The sequence below is a fragment of the Lates calcarifer genome, linkage group LG24 (genome assembly GCF_001640805.2).
Source record: "Lates calcarifer isolate ASB-BC8 linkage group LG24, TLL_Latcal_v3, whole genome shotgun sequence".
Classification (NCBI taxonomy): Eukaryota; Metazoa; Chordata; class Actinopteri; family Centropomidae; genus Lates; species Lates calcarifer.
Genome location: NC_066856.1, coordinates 11,323,949 through 11,350,672, shown reverse-complemented (window position 1 = coordinate 11,350,672; position 26,724 = coordinate 11,323,949). Strand labels below are relative to the sequence as shown.

The window sequence follows — 26,724 nt, the reverse complement described above, 5'->3', positions numbered from 1 at the left end:
GAAAAAACCCCCCATAACAACTTAAGATCTTAGTGGGGTCATTACATCTATAGGGCCTAAGTACTGTAGCTACCCACAGCTATTAATCACGAGCCTTATCAATCTGCGGCTCTCGTATCAGTGCCAAATCATTCAGTTGTTCACCCCTTTATTTTGTTAAGGAGAAAGCATTCCACTGCAATCTGTGAAAGCATTTTTATAGTAATGGAGAACATACTTTGGAATTATAAAATTGCTAAATGTTAAAAGAATAAAGTGAAATTCATGGGTAATGGATTTTTGGCTGCCCACAATTTGACTTGATTAGTATTTACATAAATTTTCCTATTCTACCTTTAGTCATGCATACAAATGTCCATCTGGTGATAATCACAATATTTACATGTCCAACGAGTTCAATATGTTTCACTGATTCTTAAATCGCTATGAAAGACCAAACACTAGGTGAAACTATTTTAAAAGTGCATACTCTAAATACTTTCTCAGCACTGTGACAGTCATCCATGTAATACATTTAAGTATCTGGCAAAAACATGAGCTATTCAGTAGAATGTGTGTGCAGAAAACCTATACAACAATCTAAAAATCCTAAATTACATTAAATATAATCTAATAAGTTTCCTCTTCCTAAACTGCTATACCAAACACCCTCCATTTTAAGATGTAGCTTAAATAATGGTAAAAGAAAATCATTATAAGAAGTGGTGCCAAAGATCATGCATATGAGAAAAAACAGACACCTCCTCTGTCCCACTGGGATTCTCTCCTTTGCAATACATGACATCAAAAATATACATGTAGCCATTACAATACCATGAAAAAGACATGACACAAACCCAGGCCAAAGCAGCTGTCTGTAAAAAGAGGCAGGCTTGGTGAGTGTCTGCTTCGATGGAGAGCAGACACCTTGGGTGAATAGACTCCAGTGTGTACGGCTTCTGTTTCTGCACTGCATCACTGCCACACCACAACCTGACGAGCTGGCCCTCTCCGCCAGGCGCTGTACCACCGAGAGCCAAAGTGTGCTGGGAGTGACTCCGCAGAGACATCCCACACATGGCAGCCGATTCCCCTTTGAGCCTGTGCAGAAGCCTGAGTTTGTTGTTCCATTATGTAATGCTATGACAGACTACACTTGAATGACTGACTGGTGCTCGGTTAGGCTGTGTGTTTAATGCGACCATGGTGTGTATCTCAATGTCGAGGCTGCGGGAGAATACAGGCCCCAGGTGTAAAAAAGATTTTTAGCAACAACCAAGCATGAAGAGAAACAGTGCAGCAATTCCTCACACCTTAAGAATACGATATTATATCTACATAGGACTGAATATGAGAGGACAAATGGCCACCTCATATCTGAGTGAAACTGTCCAATTTCCCATGTACGATGTATGTTATACTGCACAATACAGACCTACATAAACTACTGTTTTAAAAGTATGAAATAAGCATATACAGTACTTGCATTTTTAAGATTTTATTTTTTTGCAGCAGCCCTGGCTGTATTCCTAACCTACTTCAAGGACAAAAGAATAAATTGAACTAAAAAAAAAAAAAAAAAAAAAAATCCCAAGAGAACTCACAGATAATGCTACTCTTAGCAGTTAAACCATAAACCAATAAGTGCTAGACATACACAAGAAAAAATCTCCAGGTGAGATCCAAATCAGCTCATAGCTCAGGTTTAATTGGCAGATGTGTTGATTTGATTGAAGAGTTTGTCCTTAATGACCTGAGACATCAGGCCATGAATTGCCTCTATGGTTGTCTTGCAGCTAAAACAAAGCACAGAGAAAAAATGAGATTAGTAATTACCCCAAGCAGAACAGATACAACGTACAGAGATGTAACATTTACAGTTTTCTGTTTTTATCACACTACATTTAAAATAATTTTGAAAAACCAAATACACCACACAGACAATAAAATGAGCTCAGGATAATACTCAGGATAATAATTGGCAGCTATTTTTGTAAGTGAATAATCATTTGAGTCACTCTGTTTTATATTTTAAATCTGTCTGAGGTAAACTGACAGAAAAAACTCTTTGGGTATTTTTCACTATTTTCTGACAATTTATGTACAAAAATATCCATCTATTTATTGAGAAAATAATATGCAGATAAATCAATAGTAAACACAATCTTGATTGCAGCCCTAAACCAAACATATAACAAAATATTTTAAGCCAAATATAACTCACAAGAATTTCATTAAAATAATTTATAGAACTGTGAGAACAACATATTATATGGTTATTATTAATATCATAAAAAGGCAAGAATGTATTATCAACAAATCAATTGAGTTGGTAAATAATGTGTATCATGCAGTAACAAGATGAGATGAAATGAATTTAAAGTAATACTATCAACCACTTGCACAAGCAATGGGAAAGCAGGTGACAGTACTGAATTATCCTGCCCAAAATAAATAAAAGTAAATAAATAAAAGTTCATGTTTAAGTTCTTTTCTACAGAAAAACATTTACCTATCTCGTGTTGCTTTGGCCAGTTTGTCCTCAGACTTCCTGTCATGTGTGTCCAACCCAAGCATGAAGCTGCCTCTGCCCAGCTGAGCCTCTGACTGCTCCAGCTTCTCCGACAGGTCAAACACCTGGCCTGTGGTGTAGTCCGAGTTCTGACCGTCCAACACACACAGAGAAACCAATTCATGCACAATTTGCCAACAAAAGCTAGATAACAGATTTTCCACAAAGAACAAGATTTTTTTCAGAATGGCAACAAATCTGTCTAACAAGCTATAGCAACACTTTTGCGCTGCAGTGAATGAAAAGAAGTCAGAGAAAAGTTTGCTTAAGGTGAGGCCGTGTTTTTAGTGGAAAAGGTAATTAAAACACAATGACATGGGGGCCCCTGACTTGGGTGACAGTGTAGCAACTGACAAAGCCTGTCACCCATGGAGCAGCTCGTTCTTGACATCTAGTCAATTCATCTTCATCCAGAATGCCAAAGAGCTAACTGTTTGGATAAGCCTGATGCCTATTTAGACTGTTTAGTCAAGCTCGGGACAGAGTGACTGCAACCACAATGGGAATTCACATGAGGGGGGTTTCAATCTTTAGAATGAACTGCATGTGGGAAAAAAAGAGATGATCCACGGCGAACCATGACAGCATCTGTATCGCTGGAGTCAGCTCCAACTTTAATACTTATCTCCCTTGTTAAAAAGTTTAAATTAAAGTTATTACTAACATCAATAAACACAGGCGCTTTGCTAATAGGCTGCAATAAATCACAACATCACAAGCTGGTGACCACATGTCTCCATGAGTTATAGTGTAATAATTAACCATAAATCAAAATGTCAAATGATAAATGAACATTTTGATTTTTGAAGTTGCATACATACCGTGAGGAGACTTGAGGAGCTTAAGGTATTGACCCAGTATTTATTCCAAAGGAGTTCCAGGAGCTTTCTATCAAGGGAGGACTTAAAATAAGTTACCTCCAAGGCATAATACCTAAAAGAGACAAATCAAAGAAAAAAACATGAGTTTACAGTCAAAGAGTAAAGAGCAAAGTATATTAAAAGCAACTGCAATTAAGATATGCTTCACATACTGTGTGTGTTAAGTAAGTATTCAATATGAGGACAACATTGTAGTATACTGTATATTAACACTCACTGTTTACAGTGTACACCAAAGTCTTCTATCTTGTTCAGAGGGATTGTCTGATATTCTGAGGGTCCTTCATCAGGAGGTTTGTAACCCTGAAAATGCAAAGGGAAAATGTTGAGAAATAACAACAGGAGAAAAAAAAATTCTGTAAATTACCACAATTATAAAGAATGACTTAATGTGATAGAAAGGCAATTACAAAATCATAAATCCCAGTTCATATAATATAACAAATACAAATAAATAATAACAAACATAAAACCAAATTTTTAAAATGACAAATATGAATAAAAACACGAATGCACCAGAAACACTACTAGCTAATTATGTCATTACTTTTAAATGTATAGTCTTGAGAGAGCTGCTGCTATATACATGTCTTTGCTTTACCTTTGGGTAGGTTCTGAAGGCGCCAAGGTTGACTTTCCCTGCAGAAATAGTCCGAGTGGGGTCGATCTGTAGGAAGCAAGATACAGTAGAACAGGAAAACAAAGTCAGGGGTCACACAAATCTCCAGAGACTACTCAAATCTGGCCACCAGGAGCCCTTTACTATGGCTGTCAGAGTTCTGAAAATACACACTTAATTATACAACGCCCATGGCATTTAAGCACTGCCAGACCAAATGAAGTGTAAATAGCATATATGGTTGCAATAGCAAAATATTCGTCTGTACTACATGGAAACCTACAACCCATACATCAACAATCTCACCCCCTTCTCAGTTACACCCACATTAACGTGTATTGTCATACTTCGAAAGGAAAGAGCTTATTTTCCTGAATACTGTTTTAATGGGGTGCAATTAGAAATCACAGTAAACCAAGTGTTTGACTTGAAATAACAATGGTTACTATTTCCTGTCTTACCACAACGGCCACGAAAGGCTCCTGAAACTGTTGGTTGAGCATCTGAGTGCTGACATCTATGCCCGAGAGCCAGCATCCATAGCCCGGATGGCTGTGGTACCAGCCAATAGCATTCTCCAGCCGGCCAACCTGACGGATTAGACATGGAGCCTGCATTGTACTGTCTCAAAATGCACTATTATACAGTAATATGAAAAATGTGAATAGTATGAAAATATTGATTGAAAATTATCATTACTACCTTTATATGGCAAAGTGTAGTACTGGCAATTTTATGATCTTTTGTAAGAATATACCACTTTAAATAAGTGTGAGTTTAACTGAATTAAAGTATGAAGGTCGATTTATAAGAGAAGAAACATATCTTGAGCAGGCATGTTAGAGAGCATACTTCTGCACAATTATTTGAAGCAAGACTTGTGCAGAAATGAAAACAGTATTAAACAATAGATGAGACAAGGAAGGGCAATATGGATAACCGTCCTCTAACACTGTATATAAAATTTTATACTGAGATACTGATACATCATGATATAGTAAATTTTGAGGAAAATCTGTTGAGAGACAGTTTACAAATGTAATATTCAGAGAGAGCTCTCTGCTTCTGACTAATCCAGCAAATTAAATATCTTAAAGAAAATGGCACCATATTGTTTCAAAATCCCTATACAAATTTCAATATTTCCATATAGTGCTATGCCATATAGTCCTACCATACAGTGCCTGTACACAATCAGAGATAATAATAAAATAACAGTAAACAGTATGGCAAAATCTCTGACACCAGACACACTTAAATCTCCTGATGATATATATGATCACATTGGCGTATTTTAATGTGAGAAAATATCAGGAGTTTGTATCAGCTTGAAATCCTGTTGGTGTATGTTTAATCCACCTCACAAACATATATCTCTAGAATGATATTTACCCAAGTCTCACAATAAGAAAATATGGTTGCAATTAATAACATCTAGACAGTGATGCACTATTATAAATCACAATGCAATACTGTAACAGTGTGTAGGAAGAGTCTGTTTTGACCTTTCTCAGTCAAGAATTAAGTGAGTTGCCTTTCAAGTGAGTGTCCAACCTGTTTGGCATTTTCAATGTAGGCGGCCATGTACTCATATGCTGCAGCCTGTGCGTTGACACGGGTTTCTGTGCCCTCCACAGGTAAGGCAAAGCTGTCCATAATGATCATGGTTTCACCATCAACCTTCCCCAGCATGAGGCCCATCACCTCCAGGTTTCCTCCAGACCTGGCATGCATCACCATCTTCAACAAGGCCAGAGCAGAGATCTTGCAGTACTTGAAGTAGTGGTGACTGTGGGTCGAAGAAAGATACATATTCATCGTTACGTATATTAAGTATGATATCAAGGAGGAGATACATTTGAAAATACACACCACACACAGTCTACTATACTGCCACTGATCAACAACTGCTAGTTACCAAGCTATCACGGGTATTTTAGCAAGAATGTACCATGACACAACGTACGACACCACAGATTTGCTTTTACAGTCACTTAAACTATTTAGTCTATTAAACACCAGATTACGTTATGAACTTACTCCTTTGTCCATGGCTTCGCAGCGAGGATTTCTTGTTGTTGCTTTTTGTCATATTTGTAAATTTCATCTATGCTCTGAACTTCCTGCATGCTGTTCGATAGCTCCCATGTTTTTTGAGCAGTGCTGCTCCCCGCCATGATGACTTATCTAAGCACAAAAACGAGTGGTTAAACCCCTTTTCTATGCTCAAATAAGCGAAGAAATGTTGTATTTGTTGTATATTTGATACCGTAGCAAGGCGAAACGTCTACTTGCTCAGGGAGCCATGACAGTGAATGATACCAATACACCAATACAGGGGACGTTAGTCTTAATGTCATATGCATATAACATTGGTGTGTTTACATGGTACATGACATTTTAATATTGAAATTGAACCATATATGTAACAATTCTATTCCGCCCGAAACGATACTAGTCCGTGTTTAGTAGTCGTGTGAATGCACAAGCACCCCTCTCACAGGAAAACATGGTTTAGTCTTGAGAGGACGTCAACTAACCGTCGGGCACGTACTGACATCTGGTGGCACTTTCCAGTAAGACAGGTACGCTTGTCTGACCAGTTTGTGAGGGTTTTTTTTTCTCTGAGGTTTTGGGCACTGTACTTTTGGAGAGGGTCGTTCGGGTATTAAAAAAAAACTGCAGCTAGTGTTCATTACGAAACTAAGTTCTTCACTACAAAGCCGGTACTCAAGACTCAAAGGGCTCCTAGGTCTGGTTGGTACTTGTTCACTAGCGTTAGTTGTTTGTAACCTGCACTCCACAAGGGTTTATAGATCGTTGATACCAATTTATTAAGCGACATCAAATATTAAATATTACCGACTAATGGAACAACTGTTTACCACCGAATTTGACGTGTTTCAGATATATTTTCTTTGTTTTGGGGCTTTGTGTTAGCTAGGTTATTCAGTTAGCCTCTCCCTTGAGGACCTTTGTGTCATGTTTCTCCTAGCAACCGAACGATGCTTTGCGCCTTGCTGACAGTTTAGACCAGGCAAACTTTTTTTTTCTCAGAAATTAGCCATCATACACAGGTTCAGTGATTACTTCGTTGGCTGTACCCAAAAATAAACGAAGATGGGAGATTTTTCGAGGCAACACACAGAGATAAATCATCACTGAAGTGTGAAACACCATTCATACATGCAAAGCAAGGTACGTAAAACAGAAATGCTTTAAAATCACCTCCTAACTATTAATGAGCATGTCAAATGTTATATGTTCTCCACAGTTAACGGCTGGTGATGTAAATAACACTGTAAATATGCCTCCTGCATCAGCAGCTCATGGAATAGTCCCTAATCCAGACAGAGGTATTGTGTAAGCCTCTGAAACCTGAGAACAGATTGCATTCTATGAATATAGTGTTCATACAATATATTTAATACTGTATATTATATATTTTATAGGGTTGGGCTTAATTTTGTTACTGGGAACTGACTATGAAAGGAAGAAACAGAAACTTCAGCAAGAGCTTCAGATGGACTACAGACATTATGCTGCCAAGGTCTGATGATGCACTTGTAAAAATAAATGAATAGTAAAACATGCCTTCAAGTTGCCTCTGTTGCATTTTACTTACTCACCATCCTGTCATTTGTTGTCATTGTCTTCCTCCAGAAAAAAGGTCTGAGAACTAGTGAACCTCATCCACAACCACAAGGTCTCTCTCTACCCATTGATGAGAGGACATCAGCTAAGGTGTGTGTCTGTGTATTTTTGTGTGCCTGTGTGAGTACGTCAGTGTGTGTGTGTGTGTCCAAGTCCAAGTGTGACATACTGTACTGTAACTCTTAGTGGTCATCAAAATAAGACTTTTCTTCCTAGCTTGACATAACTATAGTTCACAACAGCACTGATGGACTTTATATACTGCAGTGCCTCAGCAGGCATGAATTGCAGATTATACAATGCTTTGTGTTTCATGGCAACTGCTTTCGTTTACAAGTACCTGCAGACTTGTCAGAGACTACTACGAAACAGCACTGCTGTGACCCAGTGGCCTAATGGATAAGGCATCAGCCTCCGGAGCTGGGGATTGTGGGTTCAAGTCCCACCTGGGTTGAGTGAGTTAGGTGGGGATTGTGCACAGCCTATTTAGATTAGTGTTACACACCCACAATGCAGAGGAAAGTATGTGCAGCTGTATTTTAAATTTACTACATGGTGCATTATGGTACAGTTAGGCTCTTATTGGAGGCAGTAGCTCATGTGATAGGTTTAGTCAGTCATTACTTGTAGTGCTGGTGGTCTTAAATACTTGAGTTGAAGGTAACTGGACTTCTTTTAGGTTTCTTGAAGACGTTTCACTCTCATCCGAAAGGCTTCTTCATTTCTAGTTTCTGGTTGGGGAGTCCCAGGTATTAAACCTCTTGGAGGTGGTCCTAAGAGTTGTTAACCCACCCTGTCCTCATGTGAGTCGTTAGGGTCACATGAGCCCAGGTGTGACTCGTTGGTGGGTCGTTGTTCCACCCTGACATCATGTGAGTTGTTAGGATCACATGGTTCAAGGTGTGAATGGGGGTTTAACTGCTTGGGTAAGGATCTCAAGACTGTGTTGTAGGTGGCTGATAGGGTTGGTGATTTCATCCTTTAGCAAGAAATAGGCCCCCATGGTCTGGACAAAAGTGCCTGCTAGCAAATTAATTCTAATTTGTTTCTCTTACAGGAAAAACTGAGAGAGGAGAGAAATAAAGAATATAATCTTTTCCTTCAGGAAAAAGCCCAATTCAGACGGTTAAAGAGGGGAACACTTCCTGTCACTTCTAAGGTAATGAGAATTGCCAATAAAGAAACAATCACATTGTAGTCATCAATTCCACTTTATAACCAAAAGACAGGGTTTGTAGAAGAAGCTCTGGTATAAAGCAAATGCTTTTTGAATGTTTCCACATTTTCACTTTCAGCCTGGACAGGTTCAAGCTTCAGAGGCTGCATTCATTTCTTCTCCAGCCTCTCCTCTGCCCATCCTCAGCACCCACACAAACGTCTCCCCTCCTTCCAGGGAGCGCCCTGCATCCAGGAGGGATGCTGCCACTCTGACTGAGGCTGTGGACCATGGAAAAAGCACAGGGACTTGGGATCCAGGCTGTCGGGGGCGAAGGCGATGGCAACTCCATAGACCAAAAGAGCCCTATAGCTCAGAGGAAGAGCTAATTATAGACAAAGAGGAGGAGTTGGAGTTCAGACACAGGAGGAGAAAGGACAGATACAGTCCAGAACCTGAGGAGAAAGAGGAGAGGAGAATCAGAGAACAAAGAGCTAACAGGTTTAGCCTTTTTCCTAAGTAAGATTTTGAGCTATCTTTTGCCATAGATTAATGACTGCGGTAATGTAATTCCTCTTCACCTGTAATGTCTGTTTCTATGGCAGAGCTCCTCAGGACATAAAGGAGGTGGAGGCCCCTGGTGTTCATGATCAGAACAACAATGACTTGGTTTGGAAGTCAGAGTAAGCAAGATCTATTTCTTTGTGAGAACAGTAGTGCTGGGTCAGAATGATCCCAGATAGCAGCAGTATTCACATGCAGAGCTGAATATACCAATGACATTGTCCTGAAAAGTCATTTTCTCAGTCAAGAAAGTACTCTGACTGAATGAGCCAACACGGGTTACTGTAACACCAGACAGGTATTGATGATTGCTGTCACACTTAGTTATTGCTCTTCAGCACTTCTCTTACATGCTGTTGCATGTCATTGTTTCTGGTTTATGCTATTAAGTTGAGCGACTGTCAGTAAGTTGCTAACGTGTGGGGCAGTGATTGAGGGCGAGCATTGGCCCAGCTCCAGGCAAGTAATCACTCACTCCAGTTGTAGCAGGGGGGACTGGATTGATTGGACAATGGGGCTTCGCTCTCTGTCTCTGAGTTAGAGGCCAGAAAGCTCTGCAGGAAAACTGTGAGGCAGTGTTGATATTAAATGGTAGCTGGGTGTGGCTAAGAGGAAAACTGATTGCTATGCTATTATACATTATATAAGGGCATCTTGTGGAGTGTCTTGTTCTTCTCTGTGTATCTGTGTTCAATAGCCTGCAAATGCCAGACAGCATGAGGATGGCTGCAAGATCTAGATCTGCTACCAGCAAGAATAAGGCTGAGTTTGCTACTGGGCTACTAATTGGTAAATACCAGTCCTATTATATGATGCTTTTGGACACATGTTGACCTGTGGGATTACTGATGATTGATTGAAATTCCTATTTTGCATCTTCACTTGTGTATTTTATGACTCTCTGTTGACATAGCAGGGGCAACAGAAGAGCAGATGGCCTCTCAGCTAAGGAAAGAACGGTATAAGCAGGAGCTTCTGAAACAAATTGCAGAACAGCAGAGAAATAAGATGAGGTATGTGCTTATTCACTAAGTCAACAGTTTCATTAGAGTTGTTCCAGCTGGCACATCAAGAGTTGACAAAACAGAGAGGATGGGGTGATTTGCACTGGCCTTTGTTTTCAGGGAGAAGAAACTTGAGCTCAGGGTTGCAGCTACTGGAGCCACAGACCCTGAAAAAGAGGTAGCACAATGGTATTATGGGTTAAAAATTGATACAGTTTTTGTAACGTAATGTAATGTAATGTAACATAACGTAGCATAACGTAATGTTATTGGGTTAAGTCTTGTAGAAGTGTCTCAACAGCTCAATAAACACTTCTCACATGTCAATATTTATCACCATCATGGAGGATGATTTGATGTGATGGCACATGTGTGATGTGTGATGTGATACCGATGTGATACCGCCTTGAGCAACTCATTGTGTTTTGAGGTTTTCTCAATATTCTTGTCTGATTTCTTTTGATGGATTTTTTTTCCTGTGACACATCACCTCCTCAGCCCAACAGAATTAAGCAGTTTGGAGCTGTAAATCGGCAATATGACAGCTGGAGACGAGATGTTCCCTACAAACCTGGAATAGATCTGGAGGCCGAAGGGAAGGACCCAAATCTGAGGCCTAAAGATAACAAACCCACTGAAAATGCAGAGCAGAGAGCCCCCAAAGGAAAGTCTCAGGTGGACTACAGTACAGCTCTCAGTCAGCTGGCAGGAAACACAGTGCCTGGGTTTGGGACGGAAGCAGCACAAGCTTTCCCCTCATTGGACTATTTTAATGAGGACTACCACAGGGACTTCTCCAACATGTTAGGAGAGGTGGCCATTCCAAGGTAGTTCACTGCTGCTTCGTGTTCCTAAACATGAGTGAAATTAACAACTTTGCTGTTGATTTATTGTAGTTTCTGTGATTTTGTATTTTCAGGGTTGCTGGTGCTCCTCCTCCAATACCTCCAACTGTAAAAAATGATTACAAGACTCCATATGATGCAGCTTATTACTACTATGGAACAAGAGATCCATTGGATCCTTTCCCTCGCTATCAAAGTATAGTTCTACTTTTTTTTCTAAAAAAAATTCAGTTTAAGGAATGCTTTTGCTCTTTTGTCTTTTACTGGACTTCATGTATACTTTGTATTACTGCTAAAATTAACTCACTCTCAAAATTGCGTCATTGTGTGGCAATGTGGGTTTAAGTGCAGACTGACATGAAGCCAAACAAAAAGCAACAATAACATATTAATTAATAAAAAACAGTCATCATGATTACTGTGATGGATTACCTACTGCGTTTCCAGCAAGTTTCGACTCTGTGCAAATTGTATGAATTGAAAGCAGCAACTGCTCTGAGGTAAAAAGAACAAAAAACTTCTAAAATGCTCCATTGTGGTGAAATTTGAAAATGAACAGCAGTAATTTAAAGTATATATACAGTATTTGTAGTAATACTGGTTTGGTGTACAGTCAACACTGTCTAAGATTTTGATGTTTATAAACTGACTTTCAGTATCTGGCACTTTCACCTTAGATGAGAGTAATTCACATTGCTATAAGTAAACTCCCAGACCTCTGTGTACGGAATTACCATTTATTATAGACCCACTTTATCACCATATCAATGGCCAAGAGGACTTGGCATAGCAATTCATGAATCTCATTTTACAGCAGAACTGATTTTATTACTAAGGGGATATTCTGTGCAGTTTATTGGATATGAGTTCAGCAGATCCAGATGGATCTGACTTCATCCAGCTGGTCTGTTTGGTTACATTTATTTCCTTTCCATTTTTATTTTGATGCCAAATTTCTACCCCAGTCTGAGTAAAACATTTTTCAAAAGCTGGCAGATGGTGGCAGCAGATAGCTGATGAAACAGTTGAATAGTGTGTATTTATAATCTTGTATTTATGTATTTTCCTCATTAGATGGTCTGTCTGAAGGGGTGCAACAGTCTGGGAATCTCCAGAGTCCTCCTCAGAAACAACCTCCTCGCAGACCTGGTCGCCACACTGAGTCAGTGTCCATCCTACCCCTTTTGTGTTTGTAATAGAAGTTAATTATCATTATTAATTCAGGTCACACATTTTGAAACAGTTTCAAAATGAGTGTAACTTCTATTCTTTATACTGAAAATCAATTTGCAGGGTGTGATAGTTTTTATATTAGTTGTTGGTCATGAGATTTTCTTTTCTGTCTTCCAGAAGAAGGTCTTCACTGTAAAATAACAGTGTGACTGTGTCAGTACCTTCCTGTACACATGCTATCATTTGTCACACTGTCTGTCTGCTTCTAGAGCAACTGATCAACATAGAGCATCTCCCCTGGATGTAGGAGAGCTTCATGAAGAGAAGTCCAAACAGAGGAGAGAGAGTGCACTGAGCTACCAGGAAGCTCTCAGGCAGCAGGTATGACATCAGATCTATGAGATACCATCATGGGTCAGTGACGGAAGCTTGTTTTTGTGCCCACTTTGACAGTTGCACAGTTACACTTTTTACTTGCTGCTAACTGGTGGTTGGATGTTTTTAGAGATTTGGTAACTCAGCCAAAATGTTGAGGTAACATCATACTGATATGTTAATGATGGGTGGTTCTGATAGCAGAGGAACCCCAGGAATTGACAGATTCTAGAGACAGACCTAAATGTTTTGACAATAAGAGCAAATCACTGGTGAAGTCATGGGCAAAGAAATGCACTGTAGCTGGACCAGCAGAAAAACACAAACTTATATTCCAAAGGATAGGGGTAGTCCCTGAAAGTGAAACATCCTCCCATCCTTATGTCCAGATCAAAGAAAGAGAGGAACGTAAAAGAAGAGACAAAGAAGAGAAGGAGCGGTATAATGCTAAGATGGAAGCCGAGATGATGGCGTACAACCCCTGGGGGCGAAGTGGGGGAGGCGCTCCGATTAAAGACCAAAAAGGCAACCTTTTCAGTAAGTTGGCTTTTACCTCCTAATTTAATGATCGGTCACAATAGATACTTATACAGTATGTTTTAATCACTTATAAATGTTTCCATACTCTCAGGTGACCTAAATCAAATGCACAGGGTCAATGAGGAGTCATCTAGGAATCCTGTGTTCAAGAATAGTGAACAAAGTGGAGTTGAAGCCAGGGCTCGCCTCTCCCATCGACTGTCAGGTAGTGGTCAGTCTCTGGGTGACTGTGTGTTCTGTATACATTGCTCTACTGTTTGCTGAGATTGCTAATTACTTTGTCTCTCTTGTCCTTGCAGGTTTCAGTGAACAGCCAACTCCACAGCAGCTCCAAATGCAGGACAGATACAAAGAAGCCCTGAAACAACAGGTAAGTACCAGGTCACAGTCTTTTTTTAATGCAGATAACTGCCTGATGATGCTGATCAACAAAACATGAAATGCTTTAGCATCTTTTTAAAAATAAAATCAGATTATTTTTATTGTTTACAACCATTTTAATGTTCCCAAGCACTTTGAAGAAGTTGTACATGAATTGTAACCATTACTTTACTTTGTCAATACCAACAGATAGAGGAAAACAAAAGAAAGCAGACAGAGGAGAGAGAACGAATGAGGATTGAGGAGGAGAAAGAAGAGAGAAGGCTGGCGGAGCAAAGGGCTCGCATACAGCGGGAATATGAGGAGGAGCAAAGGAAGCAGAAGAAGATTGAGGTGAGGAGTTCATCTCTTTGATGAAGAGCACTTCATCATTCCTTACAGTTTGGGGGGGGGGGGGGGGGGGTTCTACCCACACTAAACTTGCCATTGAGACGCTGTTTTCTTTACTCCCTACAGCATAGGCCAGAGATCCAAAGTTGGATCAGTGAACCTAAAACACATCGCCAGGAGGAGGAAATGAAGGTGGGGCAGGAACAAGAAACTGAGATGAAGGTACCACAGAGCGCCAGGGACAGAGAGGAGAAAAAGGCGCAGTTGAGTTATGAGGTACAGTAAGCCTGAGAAGATATTGGTACTGTATCTTACAGTTTTAATGAACAGCTCTGTCACAAAATGTGATTCTGCTCATAAATTTGCAGAGAGAACCATCCCCTCCCATCCCAGCCTTGCAGAAGAAGCAGACAAACCTTGTGGCATCCAGACCTTCCTCTGTTGTGAGCCAACTCTCCCCTAGGACTGTAAGTCACCCAGTCAGAAACATATGCAAATATTTACCACATCAAGGCTGTCATGGTGTAAATCTATAATGAAAAATTCCCACAATCTCCAAAACAGGAGCGCTCTGTGTCAGCACCACACTACCGACCAGTCCCTGTGAAAATACCCCAGCTACAAGGTAAGATTGTCTTTATCTGTAAAAAAAAAAAAAAAAAAGTAATCCATGGCTGCTTGTAAATCCTAAATTGCCACTTAAACATTTATTGTTCCCATCCTTGTCTCTTCCACCCCTCACTCCCTCTTCTTGCTTTAGATGGTCACCAGGAAGTGATCAGAGAGCTTTCAGCCCTCCGTAGGTACCTGAGGAAAGAGCAGAGACAACTGGAGGTTCAGCTGGGTCAAACAGATCGACAGGAGAGTCACTACTCTCCCCCCAGCAGGTAATACAGTCAGACACCCCTGAAAAGTAGGGGTAATGTGCATAGGTACAATATGCCCAGAACAAATGGGATTTTTCCCCTTTTTCTGGGCTAAAAATGTGTAATTTAGATATGTTCTACCCCTTCAGGTCCAATTTGACCTAATACACCCCCAGATGCATTAAGGTGAAGCTACAATACTAATTCTGTCTTGTTAAATGGCGATCTTGATTTCCTATTCATATTTAAAAAGGCTTTCTAGTGCTCTGAGCTAATGAAAGTGACCTAGGTCAGATTGGCTATCTCCTAATCTCCATTCACATTTGTTTCAGGGACTCATTACTGCAGTAATATAACAGTAGATCCCCAACATGAAATTTTCTTTTCATCTGTCTTCACCTTGCAAAGTCAGAAGCAGTGCATGATCCAGCAGGGATTCAGAATGTTGCTGAAGGGCACTTCCACATATATATATTGTAAAATCCTACCTGAAGAAAAGACTTATGTATAACAAGCTACTTGTACAGTCCCTGCTTATATTCAAGTTAGTTTACTGCAAACATATCATTATTTGAGAAATGCCTTTGATTTGGTGCATATTTCATGTTCATGGCTTTTCTTTGGTAACAGTAGAAGGTGGGTACACAGAAACCAAGCTTGCTGTTTTAGTCATTGCTTAGAGGTGTGTGTTATTAGAGGTAATTGATCTGTTAAAGTCGGGTTTTCCTCCTTTGCTCAGGCCCAGAAGACGTCCCAGAGAGGATGCCTTTGAATTAGTGCCCAAGCAAGCTGATCGGCCACCAACTGCAAGAACTGATGCTGCACATGTTAACATGCAAAACATCAGGGAGTTCAACCACCTTAAATACAGAGGTAATGAAAGACACTTTCATTGATAAGACACAGATTTCACTTTGAGGCAACATTTGTACTTACTAATCAGATCACCCAACCGTGAGAGAAAAAAAACACCTCATTCACCTTCCTCATTTCTTTTATGTGACCCAGAGGTACGAAGTAGTCATTACTGAAGAGGTCATAGAATGTACTTAGAAACTGCAGTAAGAACTTTCATAGTGGTTACAGTTTTGTGAAAATAATATATTCATACAGCTTCATCTTACTTCTATAACTCAATAATAGTTATGAACTAGGCATCATCATTTGATGACAAATCAGAATTATCCCAGTGATCTGAAACCGATTGGACACAGCTTACTTTGCTTCTACATGCTGAACCAACCTGATTTTCCAACTTTGAGGAAGTGGTTGAGGAAGCTTATTATAATAGCCTTGGTCATGGTGTTGATGTAAGGATGAGGGAACAGGATCATTGTGGTCTTAAACCAGCTGGGCACTGCCAGATGGTTTAGACTTTCCAGAGCCTCATCAGTCCTCTGTCTCTCTCGAGCCACACTGAAACTTTAATCTCATGAGGTCATGGGAGGCACCCATCAGTGACAGGCAGTTGGGCGGTGTGAACAGAGAATGTAACACAAGCGAAACCAAGGAAATGGCTTTGGATGCGTTCCCAGACCGAGTTAATGCAGGGGTCTGAAAGACACGCAGAGCTGCAGCTTGTAAAACCAACAAAATAGGAAGAAATGCTTTTTTGTGACAAACTGACTAAATCACTTATTGAACTTGCACATATTAATTTTGGATTGTTTCCAGCCTTACATCTGAATGCTATATCCATTCTCTGTAGTCAAACCCTGATAGGGTGTAGATGGCAGGCTGTAGCCAGAGTGCTGAGTCACAACCAAACTGCTGTTTCACAGAGTGGAATTGTTGGTCTCTCTTTTAATGTTTATCGCTAGTCTGTTCTTCCTGACCTTACCTTTGTTATTCTTTATTACTGTGCCAATGCAACTGTTATGGCTGCATCAGTCAGATGCAGATATCAGACTAACAGCAACTGAGCTTTCTCTTCTTACCTTTTCATTTCTCAGACACAGCATCTCGTGAGGAGGTCCTTCACATGTACCCTGAACTTCCCACTGATGCACAAAGTCTGGACATCCAACAGCAGGCACTTCTACGTGAACAACGCAAATTTAGGCTTATGAAGAGAGAAGAAGAGCATGGTCAGGGAGCACACACACACACACACACATACATATATAAAAGTCTCCTCAAACTCTGTTATGCTCTTTCACTAATTGCTCTGTCTTTCTCTATAGACTTTTTGGACCAGCAAGAGAGCCATTATTACCCTGTGAGTGGTCATCACATTACAGTTATGCATTTTCATTCTGACAGGATAGATGAGCCAGACTCGCTTGGCTTGCTCTTCTTAAGCAGAGATGTTTTATTGGTGCCTACTTTTGTTTTTATCTTCTCTCAGAGGAACAAACCCGGGTGCTTCATCCACAGAGACTCCATGTTGCCATCTGAGACTGCTTTCATTGGTAAGCCTGGCTAAACATAGTCTGTTTGTAAAGACTGTCCCTGGTATGCTTTCCTTTTTCCTTCAAGCAAGAAGAGAGTGTTTACATCAGTGGAGACATAACACACTTTGGGATTCCTCTTTTTCTAAGGCTCCAAATGTTTTCCATAAAGGTGACACTGCTTGGGAGGTCAGCTACATGCACCCCCACAATACCACACTACGACAGTATGGGTGCCAGGCTAATTTACCTCTTTGTCTGTGCCAGGCTTACTGTGGCTCATGCCAGCTCATGTCTCTGTGTTGCAGCTGTTGCCAATGCTGGGTGCAAGGTGCCCATGCCAGCTGCAGGGTGTTGATAGCATAGAGCCAGGCGTTGGGAATGATGGGAGTGTAGAAATTGTTAACAAGCCTAGTGCAAGAAGGGAGTTTTTTTTTCCTCCAACCCTTCCATCTCCCCTCCTTTCAGTAAAAAGTTTTGCTGGATAGACTAATTTTCATCATTTTCACATTACACATGTCTGAACTGAATGAACTTTTAGGTCCCTAATCTCTGTCCAGTTGTAAAGAGGTTTGTGAGTAATGATGAATGGCCTTTTTGCTTTGTCAGATGTTAACAGCAGAGACGCATGTGAAGAGTGGGTTCATCGAGCGGAGATCCCCACAGCTCTCAGCAGAGCACTGGGAGAGGACAGCCCCACGGAGGAGACGTGACTATGATGTATGATGCTCATGATGATTTGAATGACTACAAGCTACAGCAGGTTAAATCCCTGATGTTTTCAGTACTGACTTACTCAAGTCTCTTTGGTTTTCTAATTTCAAAACATTTGCAGATTTTCTTGAATCAGAGGGAGTGTGACATTCAGCCAGATGCTCAGTCCCTGTTGTCATCAACCAGCCTGAATGATGAGGCCAGAACCCACAACCAGCGCTGCACCAGGAGACGAAGACTCGCATACTGGTGAACACAACAACAAATCAGGTGAGGTGAAACAGTTTATTCGCCTGCGTTCATCAGAGACTTTTAAATAAGTCAAATGCCTCAAAAAAACAAAAGGTAGAAAGGTAGGGGAGGGAGGTAAGTGCTGGTCCATTGAAAGAGTTCAGGAGTACCCCATCAAAATCCATCCATTGAAGCTGGAATTTTATGCCTCTGACCTCAAACTGGCTATAGCACAGAGCTTTCCCACATATGCCTCAGTCTTATACTAATACTTGATTCTAAGCTGTGAAACTGGTAACCCTAAAACAAAAATGCATACCATACTGTATGTGTGCATGGCATTTTAATTTTAAGCTTTCTTTAATCTCTGATTGCCTGGACAAGTGTGTGATGGATAAGCCTCTGTACTCTTCAGAGAGGCTGTCTGGTGATGAAGGGGATGTCTTGTCTTTGCGGTCTGCCCTGGAGAGGCGTGTCTCCGTGGAGACTGTTGCCACAGAGCCCTGGCTGCGGCCCGGTACCTCAGCTGCTGTAAAAGGCTCAGCCTATAGAGAGAGACCAAGCAGCAGGATGGATGCTCCACCCTGGCTGACACACCGTGTCACATAACTCTCATCAGCTTATCTCTGGGGATGGGACATTGCACTGAGTGAGGCTTGCCAAACTCCCTTTTCTGTTGCTGCGGGTGGTGGTTGAGGAGTATCCTTGATGCGTGAATCATTTTACACTGTCTTACATGTTAAATGTGGGTATGGCTGCAGAGCTTCAAAAGCTTATTAGATACCAGATAATGCTAGTAAAAAATATCAATGTCTGTCTGCTAGACAAGAAGCAGCTTATACAAAACTCACTTTGGTAAGTTTCTCTATGCAGAAAAAATGCAGTTTTTACTGTGCAATACATATTAACTGCTCCCATGAATGTTTTATAAGGTGCATATCTGTTAATGGTTCATAAACATATGTATAGTACATTTTCATGTAGTTACTTTAATTATAAATATACACTGGAGAGTTTATTTTATAATTAAAAAATGTTATTATTTGTATTTGTTCCTGGCAGATCATTAATGTAGAAAAGCAAAGAGCTAGCAGTTATATATCATTTAGAAGTCAGTGATTCAGCATTTCAAATCAACCAAGTTCAAAAACTTTATTGACCTAGAACCTGATTAGAATGCCAGATGATGTATTGTACAGAAAGTTGTAATAATCTTTTTTTTTGCAACATAGAAAACTTTACATTGCTGTATCATATACATTTTGTTTTCTACATCCATGAGCAGGAATGCATCCCATTCATACTTAAAGCACAGCTAACATTTGTCATTTTTTCTATACATATTACTTTCCCCCAAACCAAAGAAAAAAAACATTAAATATATTATTAACTTTTGATTTTGTACACAAGAGTGAAAACTAAACTCAAACATGAAAACAGACTAGTGACTCAAAAGCAGCTAGCATCAGGTTGCTCTCTTTTCTTCCAGTTTCAGAAGCCCAGTTACCTTCTATCTCCATTACAAACCTAACAACATATAAAATGGAATAATTTAACCCTTCACTTTCCATGGTCTTGTTCAGTTACAAATCATACTGTATAGGACAATCTGCAGGAGATGGTACAGTCAAATAAATTATCACAAAAGTAAAATCTCCAGTGCATTCAAAAAAGAGATCAAGTGCAGCAAATCCAGAGAAAGAAAAAAATAAACAAAAATAAATGAAATCTAGTGTTATAAGATTATATTACATAGCGGCAGATCTGTACAACTAGTTTCATCCAAGAGGCTATCAATACTAATGTTAGCCATCTGCGGTGCAGACAGAAAGATCATTACTATCAATGTGTGACAAATGTCACATTTCATAGTTACTGAATATGTCTTTTTGCATGTTGTTGAAACCATTCATTCTTAATGTTTTAAATATACAGTAAGAAGCACACAGTTTTTGAAATCTATTCCTTCTGAGCAGATCAGAGATATGGGTGACTGTCAGTTGTTTATCAGTAGTTTTATCCAGTGGAGGCATTGCTACACCTTGTACAAGACATTACTGTTTTTATTGTGGTATCAAATACTCCATCTGGGCTGTTTGTGTGTATAGGCGTGTTTGTGTTGTGACGGGGGTTAAGGGTGCAGGTGGGTGGTAGCAGATAGCCGACTGATAATTGGCTTTTTAAGCCAAGTGTTCGGCTGAAACCGGGGGGGGCGCTGAGACGACACAGAGCCACAGCGCGGTTGCACAGGTCTGAGGCAGGGTGCCCTTGGTGGAGTTCTGTGTTCCAGGCTGTTCGTGTGGTGCAGCATCACTGGGCCTCCTCCCCAGCCTCCTCTCCGACCTCCATATCTGTCTCCTGACCCGTGTGTGTCAGCTGAGGCTCTGGCTCGGGCTCGGGCAGCTGTGCAATATTGAACACGAGGCCGATCCGCAGGTAAAACTTTCTCAGGACAGCCCGGAGCTCAGGGATCAGGTCAAATTGCATTATCTCACACAGCAGAGGGTAGTACCTGGACGCATGAGCCTTGAACTAAAGGTGGAAATGGGATGATAGAAAGAGAGAATGAAACAAAGACAGAGACGGGTTCAAATGAAAACATAACATTCAATTTTGTGCAAAAGAGTGGAAGTGCACCTTAATTATTCTTGTAGTACATTATTTTATGAATATAAATTTGAAAACCAAAATCAAAATGGTTCCAGTGTGATATTTTAATCTAAAAATTGCAATCAATTTTGTTCTTGCTCTGCTGCACTGTTCTATCTACATCCTTAATGTGATCAGCATACAGATTCCCCATTGATTGATTATTACTGTCTTTAACTTGTTATATCAACAGTTAAAGACCTCATTTGTTATTAACCAGGTTATTTTTGGACCTGGTTGCGAATTATCTGGTGTGCGTGCATGGGGTCATCTAGCGTTTTTTCCGGCTCCTTACCCTTTCATCGCTGATCTTAAGCACCTTGGTGAGGAAGAGCAGCAGCAAGTTGGTCCAGGCCTCTCTGTGGCTTTCTGAGGTCAGGGCCAAGAAGTATGCTACAGCCTCGCTGCACACGCTACAGCACACAGGCAACACACAGAGAGAAATAGAAATATCAATACCTCTTAGAGCTGTGTTGTTCTGTAATATAATGTAGCGAGACAGCATCTGCTTCTCTGCCTCACTTATCCCATGAAAAATTGCTGGGGTGAGGAAGATGAAGATTGTTTTCGCTCAGTAACTGCTAATTAAAGCCACTGATGGAGGCTATTATGAAAACAATTAGACATTTCTTTTCAGAGTTTTTAGCTTGAGGAAAAGTGGCGCAACCTCTGACCTTTCTTCTCTGACCCTGTGGGCCTCTGCTGACACCAATGCCATCTGTTAGCCATTCATCCCCCTCTCTCCCTCCACTACACTCACAGCTCCTTTACACTCCAGTGTCTATGACATTAATCGCCTCCCAAATCTGCCCTGCACCCTGCGCTAATCAAACTTGCATGTGTGCTGTACATGGCCTCTGGTAAACAAGGGTCTGTGTGTGTATGTGTGTGTGTGTGTAATTTAAGAATAAATATATGCCTGTGTTGCCTCTGGATGAGGTGCATTGGAGAAAGAGTGAAGGCACACAAAATACAGACATGATGACACATAACATGTGTCTCAGTGAATTAGGATTTCTGAGCCACTCTCCCATGCAGGCACCACCCTTCCTCCTCCTCCTCCTCCTCCCCCTCTTCCTCTCCTCTCTCTCATCTCCTTTCGAATAATGAATGCAAGTGGGAGAGACAGGCGATGATTCTGCTTTATCTTGATATCATCATCAATATCAGGGTGAGGCAGGGAGAGAAATGGGGTGACGGCTCTTTGTTAGGCCCTGAATAAAGATGTGACCATGACAGCGGTGTAGTGAACAATGAAAGATCAGTGCTGCCGATTCTTTTGGATCTATACGGCACACGGCATCTGTTTCAGAGAACTACTGAGCTGTGCAGATGCTGTGCCTTTGCCACGAGTAAGTGACTGTAGATTCTTCTTTTGAGGCGACTATTGACGTTTCTGCTCAGAGATGTGTGACTTCCTTATTCCCACACTTGAACTGGTGATGGTGAATCAGTGAGAAACAGTCCTCAACTCAGACAACATATGTACATATTCATGCACACATAGACCAGGGGTTGAGAGAGTCGATTACTATCAGCAGATATTAATATTTTGCAGATGTATTGGCAAAAAAATCCCTGATATGGCGCCAACTGATTCTGCACAAATGATGGTAAAGATCTGGAGCATTTTCAATAATTAGAAACTGCCCTCAAGACTTTGTGTATTATTAAAATCATTAATTCATTCTCATAAAAAATAATAAAAAATGGAAGATTGAACCATCAACTTAATGAGACCCATAGCTTCCACATCTATATATCCCATGCAAACACCTTGTTAAATTACTAAACCAGTTTATTCAAGCAGAAATTTTGCAGATTTGCCTCTACAAATTTAATATTTACACAGACAAGTTTTGAATATATTAATTATATTTCCAATGCAAAGTCCCAGCAACAAATGCACCAATTAGTTTATGAATTCTGTCAAACTCAGGGTACACTTCTAGTCTTATGCACTGATCTATTACTCCAGCTGTCACTAAACATATGTTTAGCAGGAGCAGTTTACTCGTGCTACACATACAAACGATTGTAAAGAAATGCAGATGGCATCATTAGTGGGGTGAAAATGAGCTGAGCGACATCAGAAACCATTACCAAGATCAATAGTTCAGCCTGTTTAGGGAGTCTATACTCTGCTTGCTAATGTGGTGGCCACTGAGATATGCTTCTTCTGTGTACACACAGTCATTTTCTGTGGGCAGCTTGGGATACAGGTTCAAGGGAAATGAAGGTTAACTGCAATAATGAGTGCCAGAAAAATATTAGAAAAATGCTCCATCTATGGCATCAGTGGAGGTATAGCTGAGGGGGTGTTTGTCTGAGGAATCAGTAGATGCACTGGTGATACAGTGGGATATGTGATGGGGTCAGGTTTGGTTTCTTACTTGAGCAGTCGTCTCTGGACCTCTGCCCAGGCGTCTTGGCGGCTCTCATCTGTGTACATACGGAACAGGATGCGCAGGCCACAGGCAAGGCTACTGGTCTCCTGCTTCAACAGGTTGGGCTTCGACTTCCCTTTGAAACCTTGAAAAGGCAAAAATGTTAAATGCAGTCAGTGACAGCCATTTTAATTAACATTTTTTGGGATGATAAGTCATCCCCAAACTGCCACAAGGGGCAACACAGAATCCCCCGTGGCCGGCTTGGTAATGTGCCTGAGGTTAATCACCACTATTATTTTTTGACTGCATCAAACAAAGATGCAGACAGTGGTTTGTCAGCCTACCTGCTTTCCACAGCAAAGTCCTCTGCTCGTTGTTGGAGTTGAAAGCTTTGGCGAAGCGGTGGGACTCCAGCAGGCAGTCCAGCAGCTTGAAGAGCTGCTCAGAGGTCAGGTAGCGATACATGCCCTGGTCTTGGGTCTCAACTGGAACGTCTGCTGTATTTACAGCGTCCCGCTTCAAAAATACAAACACATGACAGATTATTTTTCTCTTAAATCACAAAGCATTGAAAAAAAACCCTGATGAGCTAGCAAGCTTTGAAACATTATGATTATCAGTGAACCACAGCTGTTCGTACCTGAGCAGCAGCAAAGTTCTCAGCATCCTCCTTCTTACTGGTGGCAGGAAAAAACACGATGTTATCAATAGTCTGGATGAGCTCCAGCTGCACGACACACTTTATCAGCAAGGCCGAGAATAAGCGCTGCTCCTGGACCTCTGTGGATCACACAGTGGCAAACGTCCATCAGAACACACACGTGTAGACAAGAACAGTCATATTCAGTCTTCAGCAACAGGCTTACTTGTTGGGGTCCTGCTCCTAGAGCCGTCCTCACCCATGCCTGAGGCCGAGCTGTACTGACTCTGCCGACGGTTCTCCATGGCGACCCTGTCAGCACTGCTGATGGAGTGCTGGTCTTCGGAGCGGGACTGGATGTCCACTGACTTCTGGGAAACTGAGTCCTGAGAGCAAAGTGGAATAAATAAATGCACTTCACTTAAAATTACACACACAGTGCAGGCATATAAATTATGTATGAGAAATAAAAACCTTGTGAAAGAAGAAAGACTAATATTTTGTTTCCCAGCAGTAGAATACTCAGAGATATGTAAATAAAATTGTACAAATATCACAAAGAAAAATATGCTAGGTTCACAAAAATGATCTGCACCACTTGCAAGTACCAGAACAAATAGTAATTCATTCACACGCAAAACACAAAAATACTCGATTTTTCCTCACCAACTGTTTGTCTGACAGGCTCTGTGAAGTCAAGTGTTCTCCCTCTGCTCCTGCTGGTCTCCATGTTAACAGTCTGCAAAACAGGAAAAGCATTTATTCACTAAATCATATTAATTTTCGTACAGAATGACAAACGACTTCCATGTTAAAAAAAAAAAAATCCTGAGCATACATCAAGCTGAACAAGGTCTTAATTTAGTTAAAGTCTCTGCTGGTTATCATTTCTGCTTCCTTAGAAATATGTTTGGTTTGTATTTCAAAAAATCAGATTAGATAAGAAATTCCTTGCAAATTGATTGTGGAAAATGATACAGACAGGAAGATTGTATATTTTATTCCTGTGTAATTCCCTTTACCGCTTTCATTTAGCAACTTATGTGACTTTATAATTAAAATTACTGCAGAGTTAAAGACTTTAAGTCCTTATTTGCATGTAAATTAAAAAGTATGGCTTGTTTTCTGACTTTGAGGGAGAGACAGTTCAGTATTCAGTGCAGCAGCTTACGCGTGTGGGATGGTGGTCTTGAAGATGTCTAGCATGCAGTTACATGTCTTGTCCCAGGTCTCTGGGGAAAACTTCTCTCCGTTCAGGATGACCACGTTCTCTAGACAGTTGGTGCCCGAACGGGCAAGCTGCTCATTATCTACAGACGAGGAGGAGGAGGGGGTAGGAGGGAGAAGTGGAGAGGTTGAGACGGGGGGAGGGGGAGAGACAAGGGAAGGGTAAATTGAAAAAGACAGGAGTGATGGAAAACGGTAAGATACATCGATACATAACGCCTGCAGAGAGTTCTTCTTTTAAACAACCCAAAATCACTAAAAAGGTTATTGATCATCTGCTTAACCTTCTTTTTATAAAGCGATGGAAGAGTATTGATGCAGCACATGAAAGCTCAGAGACAGCCTCTGAGCTCTGCCACTGCAGCCAAGCACAGCTCAGGGGTACTGCCAGTAACTGTCTTAATGACTGTTGCTTCTTTGGCCTCCCAAACAATCTGAGCCTTAATCAGCCCTACATCCTGGAAACTTTAGGGTTATATACTTGTATAAAAGGAAAAATAACAGGAAAAAAGGGGTTGCATGTGTGCTCACCTTGTTGCACACACCAATAGAGCTGAGCCAGAATGTCATCCAGCAGCACATCATTGAGGGACTCAAAGTATTGGGTGAAGACATCACAGATGGCGTAAAGTGCATGGTTACAGGTGGTGGTCATCCACTCTGCTTTCTGAGGGCACAAAGAAGAAGATTAGAGATTGTATTGGGATATTTTAGGGCTGTTTGCTCCTCAGATCATTAATATTTGTATGGACAATACAGCTGTTAGACCATAGGATGGTTGAAACAGCTGTTGAAGATCAAAGACTCATATACCTCAGTCTGCTGCTCAGGAAGCTTCATGTTGTCAAAGATCCTGAAGACAATTCTGAACAGGTCTTGCCACCAGTGTTTTTCAAAGGTGTGTCCATAGGTCTTCATCACTTCAAACATCACTGTTAGCCCCCTGGGAAAAGCACACACATAGATTTGTCCTTTCCTCGATGCCTTAGCTGATATTTGCTTTTTTACTACATAGCCACCTTTACATTTGTGTTTAAGATCCAGTTTCGCACCTTTTATGATGCATGCATTTCAAGCCCTGAAATAGCAGGCTAAAGGTGAACCCCCCACCTACCTGGTCCTGACATCCAGCTTACACCTGTTGATGATGCAGGAGAGCTCGAAGAGGATTGGGAACCATCCCCGCACCCACACGCGATCCTCAGGCGCTACATTCATGTCATCACTGGTGTAGTCTTTGAAGGCCTGCCAGAGAAACAGGAGACACATTCACCACTGTAGCAGCTCTGCCTCAGGGTGGGAATTAACCCTCCTACACAAATACACATTTCCATACATACTGTACATGCCCCTGATATGCCCTACACACTCTCTCTGTCTTGCCTGCCTGATGCACAGATTTTCCCTGAGAAAGAAAAATTATAGTGGAGTGCCTAAGCTGTACCAGTCAATCTTTGCACAAGGCACATTTTGATGCACACAGGAATAGATGTACTGTACGGTAATGAAAGCACAACATGATTATAGTCTTTATGTAGCTTTAT

General features: G+C 40.9%; 3 protein-coding genes and 1 non-coding gene across 7 annotated transcripts in view; 2 read left to right on the top strand and 2 right to left on the bottom strand.

The window, feature by feature from the left end:
* Nucleotides 1-1,153: 1,153 nt before the first annotated feature.
* On the bottom strand, nucleotides 1,154-6,392 carry cops5 (COP9 signalosome subunit 5). 2 transcript variants are annotated; one of them, XM_018673960.2, is made up of 9 exons: nucleotides 6,321-6,392; nucleotides 6,092-6,238; nucleotides 5,606-5,840; nucleotides 4,513-4,641; nucleotides 4,034-4,099; nucleotides 3,650-3,735; nucleotides 3,373-3,484; nucleotides 2,492-2,640; nucleotides 1,154-1,775 (listed from the first exon to the last, which is right to left on the bottom strand). In XM_018673960.2, the coding sequence occupies exons 2-9, from the start codon at nucleotides 6,226-6,228 to the stop codon at nucleotides 1,685-1,687; spliced, it is 1,005 nt and encodes a 334-aa protein (XP_018529476.1). In that variant the 5' UTR covers nucleotides 6,229-6,238; nucleotides 6,321-6,392; the 3' UTR covers nucleotides 1,154-1,684. The 2 variants fall into 2 exon arrangements, with proteins under 2 accessions (XP_018529476.1, XP_018529475.1); XM_018673959.2 differs by having other exon boundaries at nucleotides 6,092-6,380.
* Nucleotides 6,393-6,614: 222 nt separating this feature from the next.
* Nucleotides 6,615-19,289, top strand: LOC108881596 (centrosome and spindle pole-associated protein 1). 2 transcript variants are annotated; one of them, XM_051066618.1, is made up of 29 exons: nucleotides 6,615-7,249; nucleotides 7,326-7,407; nucleotides 7,504-7,601; nucleotides 7,715-7,795; nucleotides 8,763-8,864; nucleotides 9,001-9,362; nucleotides 9,467-9,544; nucleotides 10,123-10,214; nucleotides 10,342-10,438; nucleotides 10,550-10,607; nucleotides 10,928-11,256; nucleotides 11,349-11,470; nucleotides 12,349-12,436; nucleotides 12,717-12,828; nucleotides 13,212-13,359; nucleotides 13,454-13,567; nucleotides 13,662-13,732; nucleotides 13,933-14,076; nucleotides 14,200-14,349; nucleotides 14,442-14,540; nucleotides 14,638-14,698; nucleotides 14,834-14,960; nucleotides 15,679-15,812; nucleotides 16,892-17,026; nucleotides 17,123-17,157; nucleotides 17,287-17,350; nucleotides 17,939-18,049; nucleotides 18,165-18,313; nucleotides 18,690-19,289. In XM_051066618.1, exons 1-27 carry the CDS (start codon nucleotides 7,238-7,240, stop codon nucleotides 18,040-18,042), a joined length of 3,099 nt encoding a protein of 1,032 aa, XP_050922575.1. In that variant the 5' UTR covers nucleotides 6,615-7,237; the 3' UTR covers nucleotides 18,043-18,049; nucleotides 18,165-18,313; nucleotides 18,690-19,289. The 2 variants fall into 2 exon arrangements, with proteins under 2 accessions (XP_050922575.1, XP_050922574.1); XM_051066617.1 differs by having other exon boundaries at nucleotides 9,001-9,380.
* trnar-ccg (transfer RNA arginine (anticodon CCG)) lies at nucleotides 8,087-8,159 on the top strand. The gene has a single exon. It is a non-coding gene; the product is annotated as a tRNA-Arg (tRNA).
* A 123-nt stretch (nucleotides 19,290-19,412) lies between the features above and the next one.
* The window catches only part of arfgef1 (ADP-ribosylation factor guanine nucleotide-exchange factor 1 (brefeldin A-inhibited)), a 47,616-nt gene continuing 40,304 nt past the window's right edge, over nucleotides 19,413-26,724 (bottom strand). For both annotated transcript variants that reach the window (XM_018673961.2, XM_018673962.2), the window contains 11 exons: nucleotides 26,295-26,425; nucleotides 25,994-26,123; nucleotides 25,712-25,847; nucleotides 25,125-25,263; nucleotides 24,620-24,692; nucleotides 24,180-24,339; nucleotides 23,954-24,093; nucleotides 23,658-23,829; nucleotides 23,317-23,455; nucleotides 21,219-21,336; nucleotides 19,413-20,806 (listed from right to left, as the gene is read on the bottom strand). In XM_018673961.2, coding sequence (XP_018529477.1) covers nucleotides 20,585-20,806; nucleotides 21,219-21,336; nucleotides 23,317-23,455; nucleotides 23,658-23,829; nucleotides 23,954-24,093; nucleotides 24,180-24,339; nucleotides 24,620-24,692; nucleotides 25,125-25,263; nucleotides 25,712-25,847; nucleotides 25,994-26,123; nucleotides 26,295-26,425 — 1,560 coding nt within the window. In that variant the 3' untranslated portion in view covers nucleotides 19,413-20,584. The remainder of the gene's footprint in view (nucleotides 20,807-21,218; nucleotides 21,337-23,316; nucleotides 23,456-23,657; nucleotides 23,830-23,953; nucleotides 24,094-24,179; nucleotides 24,340-24,619; nucleotides 24,693-25,124; nucleotides 25,264-25,711; nucleotides 25,848-25,993; nucleotides 26,124-26,294; nucleotides 26,426-26,724) is intronic.